The 19,906-nt window shown below is 41.8% G+C and overlaps 1 protein-coding gene and 1 non-coding gene across 2 annotated transcripts; both read left to right on the top strand.

Moving 5' to 3' along the window:
- The first annotated feature begins 1,929 nt into the window (after positions 1–1,929).
- On the top strand, positions 1,930–18,578 carry XKRX (XK related X-linked). The gene is made up of 3 exons (XM_043569581.1): positions 1,930–3,426; positions 8,182–8,450; positions 14,959–18,578. Exons 1-3 carry the CDS (start codon positions 3,092–3,094, stop codon positions 15,702–15,704), a joined length of 1,350 nt encoding a protein of 449 aa, XP_043425516.1. The 5' UTR covers positions 1,930–3,091; the 3' UTR covers positions 15,705–18,578.
- LOC122478060 lies at positions 7,355–7,461 on the top strand. The gene has a single exon (XR_006295827.1). It is a non-coding gene; the product is annotated as a U6 spliceosomal RNA (small nuclear RNA).
- Positions 18,579–19,906: the final 1,328 nt, after the last annotated feature.

The raw sequence follows: 19,906 nt of genomic DNA, 5'->3' as shown, positions 1-19,906 counted from the left end.
AAGGACTTTATGCCCCAGCTACAGTGGCTACAGCTTTTAGAAAGGAGTGTGCCTGAGTCTTGCATGGTTTCCTGGAGGAAGTGTGGGAGAGGAAGATTCATCATCATCACCATTTTTTAAAATTCTTTAAAAAATTTTTTAAACAATTTTTTAAAAAATTGTTTATTGTTGAGAGAGAGAGAGAGAGAGAGAGAGAGAGAGAGAGAGAGACTGAGCAGGGGAGGGGCAGAGAGAGAGGGAGACACAGAATCTGAAGCAGGCTTCAGGTTCTGAGCTGTCAGCACAGAGCACAATGCAGGGCTCGAGCACACAAACCAGGAGATCATGACCTGAGCAGAATTCAGACACTTAACTGACTGAGCCACCCAGGCCCCCCTCATCATCACCATTTTTAAAGTATTATTGTCATCAACAAGAACCATAATAAACATTAATTGAGCATCCCCCCCTCCGTCTAAACTTCTGTTGGGTAGGCAGGGCAAACACAGAAACAGTTGAAGGCCTAGTGCAAGAAAGCTTGTGCCAGGAGCACAAAAAGAGAAAAGTGAGGGTTGGGGAGGAGAAAGGTTTCCTGGAGGAGGTAGTCGTTGAGCTGGCCCTTGAAAGAAGTTTAGGGTTTGGATAAATGGAGAAAAGAGTGAAGGAGCCTGTAAATGACCTCAAGACACAGAGGTGGGAGTGAGCAAGACAAGTATAATTAAATGAGAAAATTTGCTGGACTGGAGCAAAGAATGTGTGGTAGGGTAATGTGGACAATGAAGTTGGAGAGGTAAGCAGCATGGTGATAACAGAAAGCCTTTAATATCATACAAAAGGAGTTGTTTAGGAACAAAGTAGGAAGGCCTTTTAGATTTGTGTATTTGGGGAGTGGTGAGGGCACAGGGAAGGAAGAAAGGCTAAAAGAAAAACTTTGGTCTCCCGTGCTAGCTTAACCAATTTATCCCATCTCAGCAAATTGAGATGAGATTGTCACCCTACTTGAGATCCATCTGAGGAATAGGTTCCTAAGAAGCCCCCCAGAAGCTCTTCCCCCTGTACTGTTGGTGGAGAACCCAGTTGGAAAGGTCAAGCCAATTAACACCCTATGTGAAGTGTTCTGCATGTTGGCCTGCCTTGTGAAAAGGAAAGGAGGAAGGATCGCTGTTAACCCAGCTGCTAGCACAGGTGCAGACCAAGATAGTGTGCCTGCTTCAAAGGCAACAACATTTAGACATTGATTTGTCCCCGAATCAGCCCTGGGGAAAGGGAACAGCAATTGCAGAAATCTTCAAATTCAACACCACGCCAAGAATAAATCTTTCTCGAGGCCATCATTTTGGTGGCTGCTAGTTGGCCACTCCTCACATAGATTCTTTTTAATGACTTCCTGCAGCAAAAGGAGATTGGCACAGGAGGCTACATTTATATTATTACCAGGAGGCAGATGTTTTCTCTTTTTCTCTGGGATTTAGAATTATGCAAATGAAGGCATGAAAACAAAGGCTCAGTGAGGTGGGGGAGGGGTGATCTTAAGAATCCTGGCAATATTCTGAGCTCTGTAAGACATCCCTCTCAGTTTTTACTAGCAGTTCCTTTGGCTCATCTCCAGTCTATTTAGAATTTGGCACGTCTTCAGAACCTTCCAGCCAAAAACCTGAAAGTTCATTTTAAAGTTCCTATCCTGGCCTCATCTTGCAAATGGGGAAATCAAGGCATGTGAGTTTTCAGGTGTCTGTAGGCTGACCTTGAGTCCTGACACCCCACTAGCCGTTTCTATCTTACCTTTGCTGCACACAGTCTTGCCCAGAAAGGAAACTATGGCCCAATTGCCTCTCAGGTCTCCTCCGCCCCACCCCACCATGATATTATCTGGAGGGCAATAGGACCTAGGGAAGTTCAACCCTGAGTCAGACAGAGACGCACCTGCCTAACAGCGTGGGTTGAGCAAGTGTGCAAGCGAGCTAGTTCGGGAGGGCGGGGTAGAAGTGAGCGTCTGCTGCTTTTGGGGAAGAGGAAAGCTGTGGCTCCCTCTGGGATCCGGGGTTCGTGGTGGAAAGCGATTCCGAAGACTGGCCCAAGCCCTTTTTTGCCACGCCTCTTCGCCCGGCGCATCCTTGGGCTGCCTGCCCTGGAACTCGCAGGCTGGTTTTTTGCTCGGCTCCAGCTGTCCCTCCCACTTCGCCCGTACCCGCCATAATTGCCTGAGTTCCTGAAGCCGCCGACCTCCCGCAGCTAGAACTGCAGACCAGGGATGACCCCAGCGGCAGGCGGCACCCAAGAGTTTGGTGACATCTGCCTTTGCCCTCCGGGGCTGGCGTCCCGCACGTCGTGCTTCTAGCTAGCAAAGTTTCTCTGTAGAAAAGAAGTACGTTTAGCCTTGTGTTGATCCTACCGCGCGCGCCCTGCTTCTCTCCTGGGAGATTGGAGATTGCGCTCTGGGCCCGGCCTGCTATCTGCCTTGGGGGCGGGGCTTGGGGAATCCGTGGAGTCCCCCGAGTACCCTCGACTCTTCGCACGTCCTGGAGAGAGCGCCGGCGAGCAGGCAAGCTAATAGCCAGAGCCTAGCGATGGCTAGGATACCTGGGCACTGAAATGAACCCCCGAAGGGACGCTCAGGCTGCACCCGCTCTTCCGCCCTGGTTCAGTTCTCGGCCGGTTTGAGAGGGCATACTGGTCAGGACTCGTCCGGAGTAGCTGCCGAGTGTTGGTGCCGGGACAGAGTGGCTACCCCCCTCCCTGGGGGGGCTGCGCCAAGAAGCGGCACAGGAACCAGCAGTCCCCATGGCCTTTCACGTGCCTGGAATTGGACTTCGGACTGGGCGCTAAAATGCTTGCTTTTGCCTTGCCCAGGTTTCACAGCACGTATGTGGACGACTGGAATCCTGGGCCAATGAAGAGTCAAGTTCAAAGTGGTACTTCTGGACTCACCATCCCAGACTCCAAGTGTAACTTGAGACTAGGAAGAGGGGTCTTCTGCTCTAACAGATCTCCGTTCTGGAATTGTACTTGACAGCTCTCTTCACCGATACTTGAACTGCAGTGGCTACAGGGTTCCCTTGGGTGGGGTGGGGGTTGCTCTGAAGACCAGACTGCAACACTCAGAACCTCGACAATGGACCGAGTTTTTGAAATTCCTGAGGAGCCTAACATGGATCCAATTTCATCTCTGGAGGAAGATGTCATCCGTGGGGCCAACCCCCGATTTACCTTTCCATTTGGCATCCTCTTCTCTACCTTTTTGTACTGTGGGGAGGCTGCATCTGCCTTGTACATGGTTAGAATCTATCGTAAGAATAGTGAAACCTACTGGATGACATACACCTTATCCTTCTTTATGTTTTCATCCATTATGGTCCAGTTGACCCTCATTTTTGTCCACAGAGATCTGGCCAAAGACAAGCCGCTATCATTGTTTATGCATCTAATCCTCTTGGGGCCTATTGTCAGGTGAGCAACTTTTACTTTTAAAAAAAATTTTAATTGTTTATTTTTGAGAGAGAGAGCGTGCACGAGTGGGGGAGGGGCAGAAAGAGAGGGAGAAACGGAATCTGAAGCAGGCTCCAGGCTCTGAGCTGTCAGCACAGAGCCGGATGCAGGCTCAAACTCAGGAACTGGGAGATCATGACTTGAGCCAAAGTAGGACACTTAACCGACTGAATTATCTAGGCACCCCGGTGAGCAACTTTTGAATTTCTCCCCCATCTGATTTATGCAGAGAAAGATGAAGCTAATATTTACAAGACTGAAACTGTGTCTCTGATCTAATAATTTCTCCCATTCCGTTCCACTCTTGGCTTCCCTGCCTACCATCTAAAAAAAACTTTATCTGAAACCTTAAATGCCACTGCAATGAACATGTGCCATGTACCTATGTTGTAAAACCAGGTACGGTACCACTGATAAGACTTCATTAGACAGTGTTTGCTATTTGGATTTGAATTGTGAAAATTGGTATCGGGAGGACCAGCTGATGAGGTCAACCTGTGCACACGGGCCGTAACTTCAGAGTGTGTTAGTTTGACTCTGCCTTTTAAAACACTCTATAAATTGGATCTCACATTCAATTTCTTTACCCTGAGCTGCTTGGGCTGGTGCTGCTGCCATTTCCAAATTTTCCAGAGTTATTTGGCATCCAGGAAATATTTTAAGCTATCTGTGGTTGTCTAGTACCCCAACCCATTGTAGTTCATTTTTTAAATGTTTATTTTTGAAAGAGAGCATGAGTGGGGAGGGGCAGAGAGAGAGAGGGAGACACAGAATCCAAAGCAGGCTCCAGGCTCTGAGCTGTCAGCACAGAGCCTGATGTGGGGCTTGAACTCATGAACCACAAGATCATGACCTGAGCCTGAGCCAAAGGAAGTCAGAAACTTAACCAACTGAGCCACCCAGGCACCCTATAGTTCATTTTCTGTATTGGTTCATCAGTCTCCTGTTTATCACTTTGTATCTTTCTGCAATAAAGGTACATGGTTAGAGGGGGCAAAGAAAGATAGTCCATCTCTCCATCTGGATACTGTAGCGCAATATAATAGTATCAAGTCTTTCCATTAAGATTGCCTTGAAGGGATGAGAATGTGCCTTATCTTAGGGAGACAGGCATCTGTGTCAGCAGTCTCATCTGGATGCTATGAGATTTTCAAGGTAGGGACACATTGCAAAACTTATGAAGTCAGGAGGAAGGAATGGACCAGGTTTGTCTTGATTGCAAGAGAGGCAGAAACCTGCAATCAGCTGAAGAATGTGTCAGAGTGTTGATGTAATTGCAGTGGGAAGATATTTCATCATTACAGAACTAAACACAGTGTGAAACTGTTTAAGGATGGAACTCCCCTACTTAAAAAAAAATTTAAATCAATTTATGTTCAAGGAGGGATTGATCAGGCTCCATTAGAGAAAATATTGGATATCAACAGAAATAGTAGTCTGGAATTCCAGTGGCTTGGAGTCTAGTCCTGTGTCATTGACTAGTTGCATGGCTTTGGTGAAATTTCTGAAAATGCCTTAGGCCCCAGTTTCTTCATCTGTACAATAAATGGGTTGGGCTAGATCATGGGTCTCAAAGACAAATGCTTACAAGGGCCAGGCAGGTCTCATAAATGAGTGAAGCAGGCCAAGTATAGGAAAACCAGTAGCTTCAATGTGTGATGATAAAGGAAAACAAAATCTCAGTGTTAGCGAAATAGTATGGAGCGGTGAATAGCAGTGGCAAGATGGAGTCTGCATGATTTGCCTAAAGGAGGCAGCTGCACTACATTTCCAACCCATTGTTACACTGTTAGAATTTAGACACAATGTTGCCAGATTCCCCAACTTTACAGGAGGAGATTCCAAGACAGGATATTATATGAAACATCATTTTAAATTTTGGTAATTTGACTCATTACATAAAAACACAGTATGGGCCAAACCATAGCTGTTGGTGAGATGTGACTCAGCTGGCCTATATGCACCCTTCTGACTAAGGAATCCAAAGGTCCTTTCCAATTCTAAATCTTTGAAGGTAAGCTGCAACAGACCTCATCTTGGACTTGGCAAAGAAATTTATAGATGTCACTAGAGGAGCAAGGAAACCATTCTTCTCTCCCTTTTCAAATGCAGTATATTGAATTAACAGATCAAGCACTGTCAAGATACAAATTTCAGCAAGTCCTGCCCCAGTCCATAGTTTAGACTTCCCTCCTTTGCTTTGTGGGCTCCCAAGCCATCTTTGATGTGGATGCTCCATTTGGAGTGTTGTGTACTGTATTTCATTTTTGTTATTTAGCTTTCACTAGAAATGATTGGAAAGCATTTATAATCTCAGCTAACCTGACAGCAGGGAAGAAATATTAAAAGCTCGTAAATAGGGGCGCCTGGGTGGCGCAGACGGTTAAGCGTCCGACTTCAGCCAGGTCACGATCTCGTGGTCCGTGAGTTCGCGCCCCGTGTCAGGCTCTGGGCTGATGGCTCGGAGCCTGGAGCCTGTTTCCGATTCTGTGTCTCCCTCTCTCTCTGCCCCTCCCCCGTTCATGCTCTGTCTCTCTCTGTCCCAAAAATAAATAAAAATAAATAAATAAAATAAAAGCTCGTAAATTGTATCCTTGATATGCTTATTTTCAAGGCAAATTACTTTTTGGTAGAGAGGAACTTGATTAGTGCTATTAGGCACATGGAGGGAGGTATTTAGAGGGCCTGGCTCCGTTATCTGAAAAGCAAAGCTACTTCTGAAAATGAAAATGTACTCTAATTTACTGAAGCTTAGAAGCAAGGCAAACACCCTTACTTAAACTAGTAAACAGCCTTTAGAAGCATAAACAGAATCCTTTGTGTCACTACCTCCCCCAATATTTTATTCAGGAATAGCACTGATGAGCCTTGGTTAAAAATCTAAAATCTTTTGTTGGAAACGCATTTAGCTTTTTTCTACTCTGTTCTCCCTTCCTTCCATCTTTTCCTCTCCCAGATTTTAGAGTTTGAAACATCATGCTTCAGAATAACACATATGCCCCAGTCTCAAAGGATCCTGTGGAGAATGGCAGCCAGCACATATTCCAAACCTTCCTATTGGGAGCCAAAGGCCTAGAAAGCATATAAATCTCTGAGCTCATCTTTAGCCTATTTTTTCCATTAAATTACATTGCCATTATGATCATCCTCTCCTCCCATCACTTCTCACCCTGCATTCTTTTCTTCCTTCTTACTCTTTCATTTGCTCAGAAAATGTTGATCAGATACTCAGCATGTGGTAAGTGTGGTGGGTAAGATAAATACAACCCATGCCCTTAATCAGGAAAGATGGCTTAATTTTCACCATAGCTGTTCTTATCATAATGGTCCACAGTTTCCATTCCTGTCAGGGTGAGTGGAGGAAGTGATAACTAAGGTGTTCTGAAACAAAATGTTCTAGTTGCTTTTCTTCTATTCACCACATCAGAATTGCTTACAGATTTCTGATTTACATGGGGGAGATGGGAGGGATACAGCAGGAAATATTGTCTTATTGCTATCACACTTATCACTAAGGTTGGTAGGCTCTCATAAGGATGTTTTCCTCTTGTAAATAAAGAAGTTTAAAAGGTTTTTGGCACCAGATAGGTCAAGAGGCCCCTCTGAAGCAACTTTTAGAGCTTTTGATGTTCCCTAGGTATGGAGCACATTCAGTTCTGAGTTGTCAAGTCTTTTAAGTACCTTTGTTTTTGAGTGGCATCACTGTATAGCTGATGTGTTTTCTAGATGTAAGACGTTTTGGCAAGACAGTTATAGTTGTCAGCTTTGTCTTGAAAAAAGCAGAACTCAAAAGCCCCAAGTATGGAGGTAAATGCTTTGCATAAACAAAACTTTACCTCAGGAACTTGAGGTGTTATGAAAACCAGGGCCTTTAAGAACCTTCATCATTGTGCTCACTTTGGCAGCACATATACTAAAATTGGAATGATACAACGAAGATTAGCATGGTCTCTGCACAAGGATGACCTGCAAATTCATGAAGCATTCCATATTTTTTGTATGTAATTGATGAATTACTTAATTGTACTGAAATCTATTGCACTGTATGTTAACTGACTAGAATTTAAAAGTTTGGAAGGAAAAAAAATCACCCACAGAGTCTTAAAAAAAAAAACTTTATCATTTTCTCTCACCACATTATTTACATAATATCTTTGTGTTCAAGGCACTTTTCTACCATAGTCCTATTTTTTTATTTAAAAATTTTTAATGTTTATTTTTGATAGAGACAGAGCATGAGTTGGGGAAGGGGCAGAGAGAGAGGGAGACACAGAATCTGAAGCAGACTTCAGGCTCTGGGCTGTCAGCACAGAGCCCGCTGTGGGGCTCAAACCCACAAACTGTGAGATCAGAACCTGAGCTGAAGTCGGATGCTTAACCAACTGAGCCACCCAGGTTCCCCTACCATATACCTGTTCTTGAGACAAAGCAATTCCTTAAATCTTCAAAAAAAAAAAAAAACCCACTCTGAAATGGTGTTCTTAAGTCAGTAGATGACCAACTGGACAAAAAAAAAAAAAAGATTTAGACTCAAGTAACTTGTAGAAGGCATGACCAACTCTTTGATTCATGACAAATGAGTAGAATGGGAAAAAAGGAATGGTAAAAAGTAGTACAAACTCCCCAAGTTTATGTATTATTCTTCTCTCACCCCCACTACAGCCTTCCTTCCCAGGACAGCTTTAGTTAAGTGCCTGTGATGCTTTACTTCCACAGATGTTTGGAGGCCATAATTAAGTACCTCACACTGTGGAAGAAAGAGGGGCAGGAGGAGCCCTATGTCAGCCTCACCCGAAAGAAGATGCTAATAAATGGCGAGGAGGTGCTGATAGAATGGGAGGTGGGCCACTCCATCCGGACCCTGGCTATGCACCGCAATGCCTACAAACGTATGTCACAGATCCAAGCCTTCCTGGGCTCAGTGCCCCAGCTGACCTATCAGCTCTATGTGACTCTGATCTCTGCAGAGGTCCCCCTGGGTAGAGGTGAGTAGGGTCAGGAGAGGGGAGGGCTCCATTTAAATCAGGGGTCGTAGAACTTTAGACCTGACATGATCTCACAGTCTGTGAGTTCAAGCCCCATGTAGGGCTCTGGCTCAGCTCAGAGCCTGGATCCTGTTTCAGATTCTGTGTCTCCCTCTTTCTCTCTCCTCCCCTGCTCATGCTGTCTCTCTCTTCTCAAAAATAAATAAACGGTAAAAAAAATTTTAATAAAAAAAGGAACTTCAGACCTGAGCTATCTAATATACTGGCCTCATGTAGTTATTTAAGTTAAAATGAAAAATAAAAAAATTACTTCCTCAGTCATACTAGCCACATTTTAAATGTTCACTAGCTGTCTGTGATTAGTGGTTACTGTATTGGACAGCACAGGTATTACACAACATTTCGACCATTGCACAAAGTTCTGGTGGACAGCACTGTTAGAGAACTTCAGGAGCCAGACATTTAGGCCTCCCACATTTCTTAAACTGGGGTAATCCATTTAGACTAACAATAAACTCTCTCTGGGCCCAGAAGAAGCTGATAATACCAGAACTCAGTAGGACATTTTCCCTAGCCCAGGGTGTTTAAATTATACTAAGGTTTTTTTTTGTTTGATTTGCTTTAGGGATGGTCATCTTTTAATAAGAGTTTCCCAAATATTACTGATCATGAGAAAACATATTGCTGAATGAAAGCCCCTTTAAAAAAATATATATATCTCCTACTCAGACCTGATTCACTCTCTGTGGGGAGGCCAGGAATCTGTATCTTTTTTAAATACCCCAGTTGATTCTGAGCAGCTGCATTTGGGAACCACTGATGTCATCACTCCAGTGGGGAGAAGGAAAAGGGGTGTGGAATGAATCCTGATGAGAATGAGGCTTGCTCCCAGTTCTGACCTTCTGTGTGATTTGGGGAGTAAGTTACCCAAGAGGTCACAGTCTTAATTTTCCACTTGTAAAAGAGGGCTCCTGAGATGAGTAAGACCTCTAGGAGAGGAGGAAATGTGAGTCAGTGTTTTCAAAGTCAAGATAAAGTACTGTTAATGAGTTTTAACAGTCCAAGATTAGCTTCATCTGCTTGGGTTGGAGCTTGTACAGCTGTGGGTACAGCTTTGAACCATTTCCTCATTATTAGATACTGATCCTGTGTGGCAAAGCCCCATGCCGCAAATAAATGTAAAGAGGGAATTTGTTCCCTTTTCTCCACTACAAATTGATCATGATGTTCTGTTGGTCTTGATGCTTTTTACATACCTAGAATTGACAGTAGTGTGAAGAGAAAAGGATATGATGATGTTTTTCCTCCTGAGAATTTTGAAGGTCATCAAATCATCTAATTAAAATATGTATACATTACAAAAGTAATACATGCACAAACCAATTGACCTACAAGTATTCCTATATGCATAGAAAATTTCTGGAAAGATATGCAAGAAACCATTTACCTCTGGGCAGTGAAAATGAGAAGTCCGTTGACTTTTACCTTTTACTTTATATCCTTCTATATGGTTTGAAATGTATATGGTTTAAAATTTTTACTATGACCATGTGTTACTGTTTTTAGTCCTTATTTTTTAATTATAAAAATCAGGCATGATTATAGTAAAAATTCAAAACCACACAGAATATATATATGAAATAAGAGATGTAATTTTGCTCCCCAAAGGTAATCTCTGTTAACTATTCAGTATACATCCTTCCAGACTTATTTTTTTACTATATAAACATACATACAATATATACATCTATGTACTTTTGTCAAAAAGGACTGTATTAATCATTTTGTTCAGCAACATGACTTTTTCAAAAGTATGCCAATCTATTTTTCTTCGTTGGTTATTTATATATGTATATATAATGTACATTTTCCTTATATGAATTGGACCATTCTTTCTTGTTCCCTAATCTATTGGTAGGATTAAAGTTTGTTTCTAATTTTTCCATTCAAAAAAGTTTTTTCTAATTCTAAACTGCTCCAGTGAAGATCTTTCTAAGTATCTGTGTACTGGAATGAGACATCATAGGCTAAATTCTTAGCAATAGAAGTACTGGGTGAAAGGATATGCATGTTTGGAATTTTATCAGAGAGCCCTCCCAAAAGGTTGTATGAATTTATATTCCCACATGTAGTGTATGAATATGCTTTTTCTTTATATGTTAAACTTAATATTATTTAGTTGTATAATTATAAAATTAAAAAACTGACTAGTTAAATCACTTGCTTTAAATTGTGAGGGAAGCTGAACATCTTTTCACGGTTGGTTCTTGTGTTCTTTAAATTGTTTATGTTCTTACTGACACTTTTTAGTGGGTTGTCTTTTTCTTATTAATTTGTAGGAGTTATTTTCTTATTCTGGTATTAATCCTTTCTCTGCTGTAGATAAATGTGTATGTATACATTTGTGTAATGTTTTATATGTGTGTACATATATACATTTTAAAAGTGCATTGGGGTGTCTGAGTGGCTCAGTCCATTAAATGTTGGACTTTGGCTCAGGTCATGATCTCACAGTTCGTGGGTTCGAGCCCCACATCGGGGTCTGTGCTGACAGCTCAGAGCCTGGAGCCTGCTTCAGATTCTGTGTCTCCCTCTTTCTCTCTCTGCTCCTCCCTCACTCCCATTCTTTCTCTCTCTCTCAAAAATAAATATTAAATTAATTTTTGTATTAAAATTTTTTTCATTAATGTTTTTTTATTTATTTTTGAAGGAGAGAGAGAGACAGAGCATGAGTGGGGGAGGAACAGAGAGAGAGGGAGACACAGAATTCGAAGCAGGCTCCAGGCTCTAAGCTGTCAGCACAGAGCCTGATGTGGGGCTCGAACCCACGAACTGTGAGATCATGACCTGAACCGATGTCAGACGCTTAATCGACTGAGCCACCCAGGGGCCCCAACATTAAAAAAATGATTTAAAAGTACATGTACATGTTATACATGTAAAAGGTGTGACATACATGTGCAACACACCATATAAGATACACAATATAATTATATATTCTGGCTTTCTGAAGTATTAAATTTTTATGTATTTAAGTTCCTTGTTGCTTTTAGATTGTGTGTACTTCTTACAAAGGCCTTTAACAGCTCCTGTTAGGTCAATTTAGCCTAATCTTCCAAATAGATGAATTTCCACAATCAATTTGTCACTTCTCCCACCAAAACACAAAACAATAACACCAACAAAAGAAAAAAACAACATTTCATTGAGACTGTATATTGGGATTGCGCTTAATTATTTAGGTTATTTTGGAGGGAATTTACATCTTTACAGGATCAATTGGTTTCATATTAGAAGATGATATATCTCTCCATTTTGTTAAATATTTTTAAGTCACTGTATTGAGGTATTATTGACAAAAGTCTCTACCTATTTAAACTTATCCACTTGGATGAATCTGGAGATAAGTATACATCCGTGAAATATCACCACAATCTATACCATAAGTGTGCAAGGCCTATAGCAAGAAAACTATACAAGTTTACTGAAGTACGTTAAAAAATATGTAATGAAATGTACTTTAGTGAAGTTGTATAATTTTCTTCCTGTAGGTTTTACACATTTTTGTAAGGCTTATTTCTATGTATTCCATTAATTTTTAAATCACCTGACTTCCTAAGTGTCAGGGTAGTGCCTAAGTAGGGGAAATGCATGTATTACACATTTTGGAAACAGGGAATGATGATAATGATAGGAGCTAGCAGATAGCATTTACTGTGTTCTGAACATTGCTCTAAACCCTTTATAAGTGATTATTTTAATTTTTACAACGACCCTGTGGTATAATTATTGTCATCCCCATTTTAACAAATGGGGAAAGAGAGTCCCTGAGAGGTTAAGCAAATTCCCCATGGTTTCATAAGTAATAGTTGGAAAAGATTGGACTGGACTCCAGGATGTCTGCCTGCAGAACCCATGTTTCTAGTCGTGTATCACTATACAAAGAATATAAGGGAAACTTTCTCCAAGGCCTTGTTTTAGATTCTTTGGTGATTTCTCCTATTAAAAACTTTCTGACAGTACCATCTCTTAAGGTTTTGCAACCAGTTTTTTGGTTTCGTTTTCCTCATTTTCATCCACTCTTCTGTCTTCTCCTTGCTATCCCTTTTCTAATCTCTTTTTCTGTTGGGAGGCCATCTGGATCAGTGTAGATGAGCAAATTCACTAACAGCATTATGATATCTTATGGCATGAGTCTATTTGTAGGGAGACAGATGGAAGGTGTTTTTACATTTATGGGAAGCATCAGGCTTTCTTCCTTGTATTACATTACTATCAATAAATGAGTTTTAATTTAAGGGAAAGCATCACCACACTTAGCTACATGTATATACACTCTGATGTTCCCAAGTCCACAAGGAGCTTCAATTCTTTTTTTTTTTTTCAACGTTTATTTATTTTTGGGACAGAGAGAGACAGAGCATGAACGGGGGAGGGGCAGAGAGAGAGGGAGACACAGAATCGGAAACAGGCTCCAGGCTCTGAGCCATCAGCCCAGAGCCCGACGCGGGGCTCGAACTCACGGACCGTGAGATCGTGACCTGGCTGAAGTCGGACGCTTAACCGACTGTGCCACCCAGGCGCCCCTAGGAGCTTCAATTCTTAAGGCTGGGACTAAGAGTGGTGTATAATGCTGAATATATCAAATCATTATGTTGTACACCTTAAACTAATACAATATTATATGTCAATTATATCTCAAACATGGAAAAATAATAAAAATAAGGCTAAGGGTAGACACTTCAAGAGAGTCTCTCATTCCAGTCTTTGAGATTCCAACACTCTACTTAGAGCTGAAAAGGATCTTGGAAACAAAGCTGTGCTGCTTTTTGGGTTTCCATGGGGGAAGTCTTCACTTTTCTTGCAGATTAAGTTGACATCTCCATGCCTCCAGTTCCCTGGATCCAGTATTTTTATGGGAACAGAAAGTTCCAGCTTTTTTTTTTTTTTTCGGATGAGTTACCCCTCAGGCCTCTCACTCTCCTTGAGAGCACTAGATTTTTCTTAGTGATTGGTATTCTTTGATAGAAAGGAGTAAAAAGAAAGGGCCATTGTGTGACTTATAGTTGAGACTTCATGTAGCAAGTTATGGAGCACCCTGACCCTTGAGGGCCAACTCTATATAGTCGTATGGATGTTATGGGCTATGATTTTTTTTTTAATTTTTAAACCACTCTGGTAGAATTTTGGAGATTCCTAAAATATACCAAAGCACCTGGGTGATAAATTGATATTGCTGATGATTAATGCAAATAATTCTAGAGTAACTCAGTAAATTGGGGAATTAAGGCACATAGATATTCAGTGACTTTCACACAGCTTTCACAGAGCTGAACCAAAGGCTTCTAATTGTAGATATGTTATGCTGCCTTTCTAAACTCAGAATTCCTCATTAATTCCACAAACAGTGAGCACCTACTATGTTCCAGGCAGTATGTTAGACTCTGGGGATACAGGCAGTGAACAAAATAGACATGATCTTTTCTGCCTTCATGGAATTTACAGTATACATTCTGACACATTCTACAAGCACATACAAAATTAGTTCCTTAAAGAGGATGTATGCCAAAGAAGGGACATCTATAATCAAAGGCACTCCCATGAATTTCCTAGGACTGGATTTTTTCAGAACTCCTTCTGCCTTCATTGTTTGCTCAAAAGCCTGTTTCATCAAGTGGATGCTGCCCTATCCCCTTTATGTATGCTCTTCTTTTGTTAGTGACCTCTCAATGCTAGTTTTGGGATCCACTGTTTTTAAAAAGTTCATTTTGTGGGGTGCCACAGTCAAACCTCTGACTCTTGATTTCCACTCAGGTTATGATCTCACAGTTTTGTGAGTTTGAGCCCCATGTTGGGCTCTGTGCTGACAGTACAGAGCCTGCTTGGGATTCTCTCTCCCTCTTTCTCTGCCCCTTCCCCACTCAGGCTCTCTTTGTCTCTCTGAAGTAAATAAACTTTACAAAGTTCATTTTGTATGTTTAGATTATTATTAAAGTATTACAGTGTGTGTTAATTGTGGGAAATTTAGAAAATAGAAAAAAGGTTTTTAAAAGTGGTATAATACCTATCACAAAAAAATATATTTCAGTTTATTCCCATTTTTTTCTGTGCATGCTGTTTTCTTTTTAAAAAAAATTTTGTTTAATATTTGAGAGAGAGAGCTTGCACACCTGAGCATAAGAAGGACCAGAGGGAGAGGAGAGAGAGACTCCCAAGCAGGCTCTAAACTGTCAGCATGAAGCCTAATGCAGGGCTCTATCTCACGAACTGTGAGATGACCTGAGCCAAAACCAAGAGTCAGACACTTAACTGACTGAGCCACCCAGGCACCCCTGTGCATGCTGTTTTCTGTGCTAACATAGCTGTGTTCTTACGTGAGTTTGCTCTTAACTGGGCCCTCAAGTCTCGCCTATGACCTCTCTGGACCTCTGGGTCAGAGTCTATGCTTCACGAACATAGTCTGATTGTCAATTTTTTCTGTTTTTTTTTGTTTGTTTGTTTTTTACAGCTGTGCTAATGGTCTTTTCCCTGATATCTGTCACCTATGGGGCTACCCTCTGCAATATGTTGGCTATCCAGATCAAGTATGATGAATACAAGATTCGCCTTGGGCCATTAGAAGTCCTCTGCATCACCATCTGGCGGACATTGGAGATCACTTCCCGCCTCGTGATTCTGGTGCTCTTCTCAGCCACATTGAAATTGAAAGCTGTGCCCTTCTTATTGCTTGACTTCCTGATCATCCTCTTTGAGCCTTGGGTGAAGTTCTGGAGGAGTGGTGCCCAGATGCCCAATAACATTGAGAAAAATTTCAGCCGGGTTGGCACCCTGGTGGTGCTGATTTCTATTACCGTCCTCTATGCTGGCATCAACTTCTCTTGCTGGTCAGCTTTGCAGTTGAAATTGGCAGATAGGGACCTTGTTGACAAAGGTCAGAACTGGGGACATATGGGCCTGCACTATATTGTGAGATTGGTAGAAAATGTGATCATGGTTTTGGTTTTCAAGTTATTTGGAGTGAAAGTGTTGCTGAATTACTGTCATTCCTTGATTGCTTTGCAGCTCATCATTGCTTATCTAATTTCCATTGGCTTCATGCTCCTTTTCTTCCAGTACTTGCACCCATTGCGATCACTCTTTACCCACAATGTAGTAGACTACCTCCATTGTGTCTGCTGCCACCAGCACCCCCGGGGCAGGGTTGAGAACTCGGAACCATCCTGTGATGCTGAAGCAAGGCAAAGCATTGTCTGATTCTATCTTCTGGGTATTTGGGGATAGGTTAGATTTTGCCAAGAGCAACTGTGAAATTGAAGGAGAGGATGAGGCTCATAGGTGAGTACCCACTGGGACATTTTCTTAAATTTTCTGGTAAACCTATAAGAAGAAAGAGCAGCTCCCAGATAGGTTTTATTTCCTTAAGATTGACTGCTATGTTTGGAAACCAGGGTAGCTGTTATATACCTAGAAGGGCCGAGGATACGGTAAACACCCCTCCCACCCAGGTCAGTTGTCTGGCTGCCCTTGGGGATAATTTATCTCCAAGCACTTTAGGCTTTCTGTGTGTGATATTGTAGCTCTGTTCATTTGCTTGAGGCATTACTGAGCTTTCCTATGGTTGAAAGCCCAGAATCCCACTAGAATATATCCTGACTGATAAGAGGTTGTGACAACTTGCTAGCTATCAGTACCTCCCAGGAAACTGGCTGATTAATGTGGAACCTGTAACTGTAAGCCTGGCTGGCTTTTTAAAAATCCAAGGAGAACTCTGGTTTAAAAAGAAAACCCCCACTATTAAAAGAGCCGCTCCTCAAACAAGTTATTTCTCCATCAGGATTTTACTAGTGATCATTCATCAAAAACTTCTCTTTTCTAGCGGCTCTTCATAGGCACACTCTGAGGAGGGAGTGCCTAGTAGGATCCTTCAGGGCATAAGCCAGAATGACTCTTTTTCATGGATCTGCATAGGCCTCCCTCCAGCTTATGGAATGGAGTGGTTGAGTAAAATCTCTCACTTGGAGCCTCATTTTCAGGAATTCCCTCCAAACTGGCCTTTCTGTGCGCTTGGTGTTTTACTAGTTGATGTGGATCTCAGAAAAGGTGAACTGTAATTGAAAATGTTTCTAACGTATGGGAGAAACAAAGATTGCTTTGTGTCTCCTACTGTTCTGAGTATTTTGTTGTTATTTTATTTTTAGGAGAGAGAGAAGGGGACGTTACCTTCATGTTGTTTGGGGTTTGGATGGTGGCTAATACTCCAAGGTAGAGTAAAGGCAGAGGAGGGAAAACAGATCACATTAAATCATCATTGGTACTGGTTTTTGCCCACAGGATTTTATTTTCTAGTAAGTAAATGTTTATCAACCCTCTGCTCATTCCCACACCCCTGGTGGATGAATGCATCCACCTTTCTTGGGTGTCTCGGTGTTTACATCTCCTATCAGTTGGGCATGTTAATGGGAATGCCAGCCAGATGCCTCTAAAGTAACCAAGGAATTGAGGTTAGTATGACCACTGCCTATTGGGACATGGTATCCCAGCATTTACCTAACTAATGCTTACCCCTCACAGACCAGGAAAGTGAGAATTCCTAGTAGCACGTCCCAATTATTGCTACCACAGTGCGGTGAGAAACCACAAACAATCTGACCTAAAGCTTCTCATCCCCATCCAGTTTTACTCTTGGGATCATGTTAAGAATTTATCTTTAGCCATTTCCCTTCCTTTTACCCAATGTCAAGACATGATGGTGGGGGAGCTCCCTCTTTTAAGTAACAGGGCTATTAGCCAGAATTGTCCTATTTCCTGGCATGTCTAGTGTGGTTTTCCCATCTTCAACCATTGTTTGGGGATAAAAGGATTGGATAATTAATTTGGGGGAGAGTAAATTGACTTGCTTTGGAGCAGTGAATATTTTCTTTTTCAATCCAATTTCTCATTTTATCTCTGATGAAGGGACTTAGCAGTGTGAGCTTTTTATGACAACAACCTATTTCTGACTTTGTTGTTTAAGGTGATTTTGAAAGAATCTATTAGGCCTCCAGACAAACCCACTGTCTGTTTGGAATTCAAGCAAAAATTTCTTCCCAGTGGTTAATATACCCTTACATTAAAATCAGAAGTGGTATAGAACTATAATTTGGCCCATAAAAGTCATGTGAATCAGTTTCTTAAGGTACAGGTGCTATGGGAACACAGCAACACACACTGAGCCAGGCAGGCCAATTAGAGCTAGAGTAGAGATACATGGGGCAGAAAAATGTGCCTTTCTACTAGACCAGACATATTTTTTTCCAGTTATCCTCCCCAGCCTCAGTAACCTAATATCTCTGGAATGCTGGGAGTTCAGGGTGAGGGGTGTGAATCAGCTTCCAACCTGAAAAACCTGCTGTCCTTACCCAAAGAGAAGAGATTGTAATAATACATTATGCAAATGAACTCTCAGAACCTCCTATAGGTGCTGGCCTTTCTGTTTCATAGCAATCTTCTAGATACACAGGAAAAGGAGGAGTTTCAGAATATGGTGTTGGGGCAAGGGAAATGCTTACATCTGCAAACACCTCTTTTTAAGTTTATTTATTTTGAGGTATAGAACATGCACACGTGGAAGGGACAGAGAGAAAGAGAATCTCAATCAGGTTGCACACTGTCAGTGCAGAGCCTGATGTGGGGCTTGATCCCACAAGCCATGAGATGACCTGAGGCAAAATCAAGAGTTGGACGCTTAACTGACTGAGCCACCCAGGCAGCACCCCCCCCATCTGCAAATGCCTCTTTAATTGACTACTCTATTTTTACCCTTTGAAATCTTAAAGTAACACAGGGTATTTGTGTAGGGGCAAGTCTTCCTGGGTGGGAGAAGAGGCAGAGATGGGACCAGCAAAAGGGTCGTGGAAGAGGAAGGCAAAACCATGAAGTTTAGGGGAAAAAAGAGTCTATTGTAGCAACAGCTTTTTCATATTATTGGAAATTCGGTAGGCTAAGTATGGGCAAATGAACATGTTAAGGAAATGTATTAAATAAACTAATAGTTGTCTATTTGCTCTGCAAATTCTTTAAAGACTATGGGCATAGAATTGTGGGAACTGTAGGTCAATTAAATAATAGCTAATACTTTATAAGCATTTACTATATGTCTGGCATGGTGCTTTATTGAATTCAATCCTCAAAACAACCCTTATGAGGTAAGTACTATTTCCCTCCATTTTACAGATGAAGATTCCAAAGCATACAAAAGTGAAGTTACTTGCAAAAGTCACAGCTAGTATAAGAGCCAGGTTTCAGTCTTAAGCATTCAGGCTCCAGAGCTTATACTCTTTTTTTTTCCCTAAATATAATTTATTGTCATGTTAGCTAACACACAGTGTATAGACTGTGCTCTTGGTTTTGGAAGTAGATTCCCATGACTCATCACTTAGATACAACACCCAGTGCTCCTCCCAACACGTGCCCTCCTCAATTCCCATCACCCATTTTGAGAGAGAAAAAGAGAGTGCATGTGAGCTGTGGGGAGGAGCAGAGAGAGGAGGAGAGAGAGAGAATCCCAAGCAGGCTCTGCACTGATAGCACAGGGCTTGAACTCAGAAAACTGTAAGATCATGACCTGAGCCAAAATCAAGTCAGGCCCTCAACTGACTGAGCTACCTGGGTACCCCCAGAGCTTATACTCTTAATCATGACACAAGCCTCTAAATTGTTAGGTCATTTGTGGAATTATTTTAATATGTTAGTGATTTGAGGAATATTTTCTGGGATATGGCTGGGTTCATATCAAGGATTCTTTCTTACAAACACTCCTGATCAAGGGGAACTACTCAATTTACTCTAGAGAGAAAAAGGTCAAGTCCTAAAAAGCCTGAAATGAAAATTGAGTATGTGTTCATATTTACTTGTAGATTGGTATTGGGAGTGGGGGAATAGCATTGGGGAGAGTGGTAGATGGACCCATTTCCTTTCTAGTTTCAGGATTTTGTCTCTTGTATATTCTTAAACACACACCTTCCAGATCCAGGTCGTGGGAATAAAGCTGGAGGGAGCAATTACTACTCAGGTTCATATGAATTCTTCCCCTCAAAACAACCAGTCATAGCAGGGGAATGCTAAAGCCTATTCTCTTATACTTCCTCTTATCAACACTGCCCTTACTTCTACTGAGAAGCTGAGTCCTAGTTCTAAAGCAGGCCATGGGATATGGATGTTGAATAATAATGTCCCTCCCCCAGCTGTCACAGTCCTGAGAGCCTAGGTCAACATTTGGTGCTCTTTCAGCCAGCCTGCTCACACCTGCACCTCACAAGGTCATGATTCTTGGCATTACAGAGTTGATGGCTCCTTCCAGGGAAAGAGTGGTATGTGCAGCTGAAGAAGAATGTTCACCAGGACATTCCATCTAAACCTATGGAGTTCTGTTTCTGAAAAGTCCCTTAGTATAAAAGCAGATGACTCTACACCCTCCA

Source organism: Prionailurus bengalensis, chromosome X (assembly GCF_016509475.1).
Source record: "Prionailurus bengalensis isolate Pbe53 chromosome X, Fcat_Pben_1.1_paternal_pri, whole genome shotgun sequence".
In the NCBI taxonomy this organism is placed as follows: Eukaryota; Metazoa; Chordata; class Mammalia; order Carnivora; family Felidae; genus Prionailurus; species Prionailurus bengalensis.
This window is presented reverse-complemented; position numbering and strand designations above follow the sequence as displayed.

Bases quoted from the DNA above. Each gene is read 5' to 3' on its own strand.
- XKRX (XM_043569581.1), top strand. From the start codon at position 3,092: ATGGACCGAGTTTTTGAAATTCCTGAGGAGCCTAACATGGATCCAATT. The intron at 3,427-8,181 runs GTGAGCAACTTT...TTACTTCCACAG, and splicing joins CTCTTGGGGCCTATTGTCAG to ATGTTTGGAGGCCATAATTA. The intron at 8,451-14,958 runs GTGAGTAGGGTC...TGTTTTTTACAG, and splicing joins AGAGGTCCCCCTGGGTAGAG to CTGTGCTAATGGTCTTTTCC.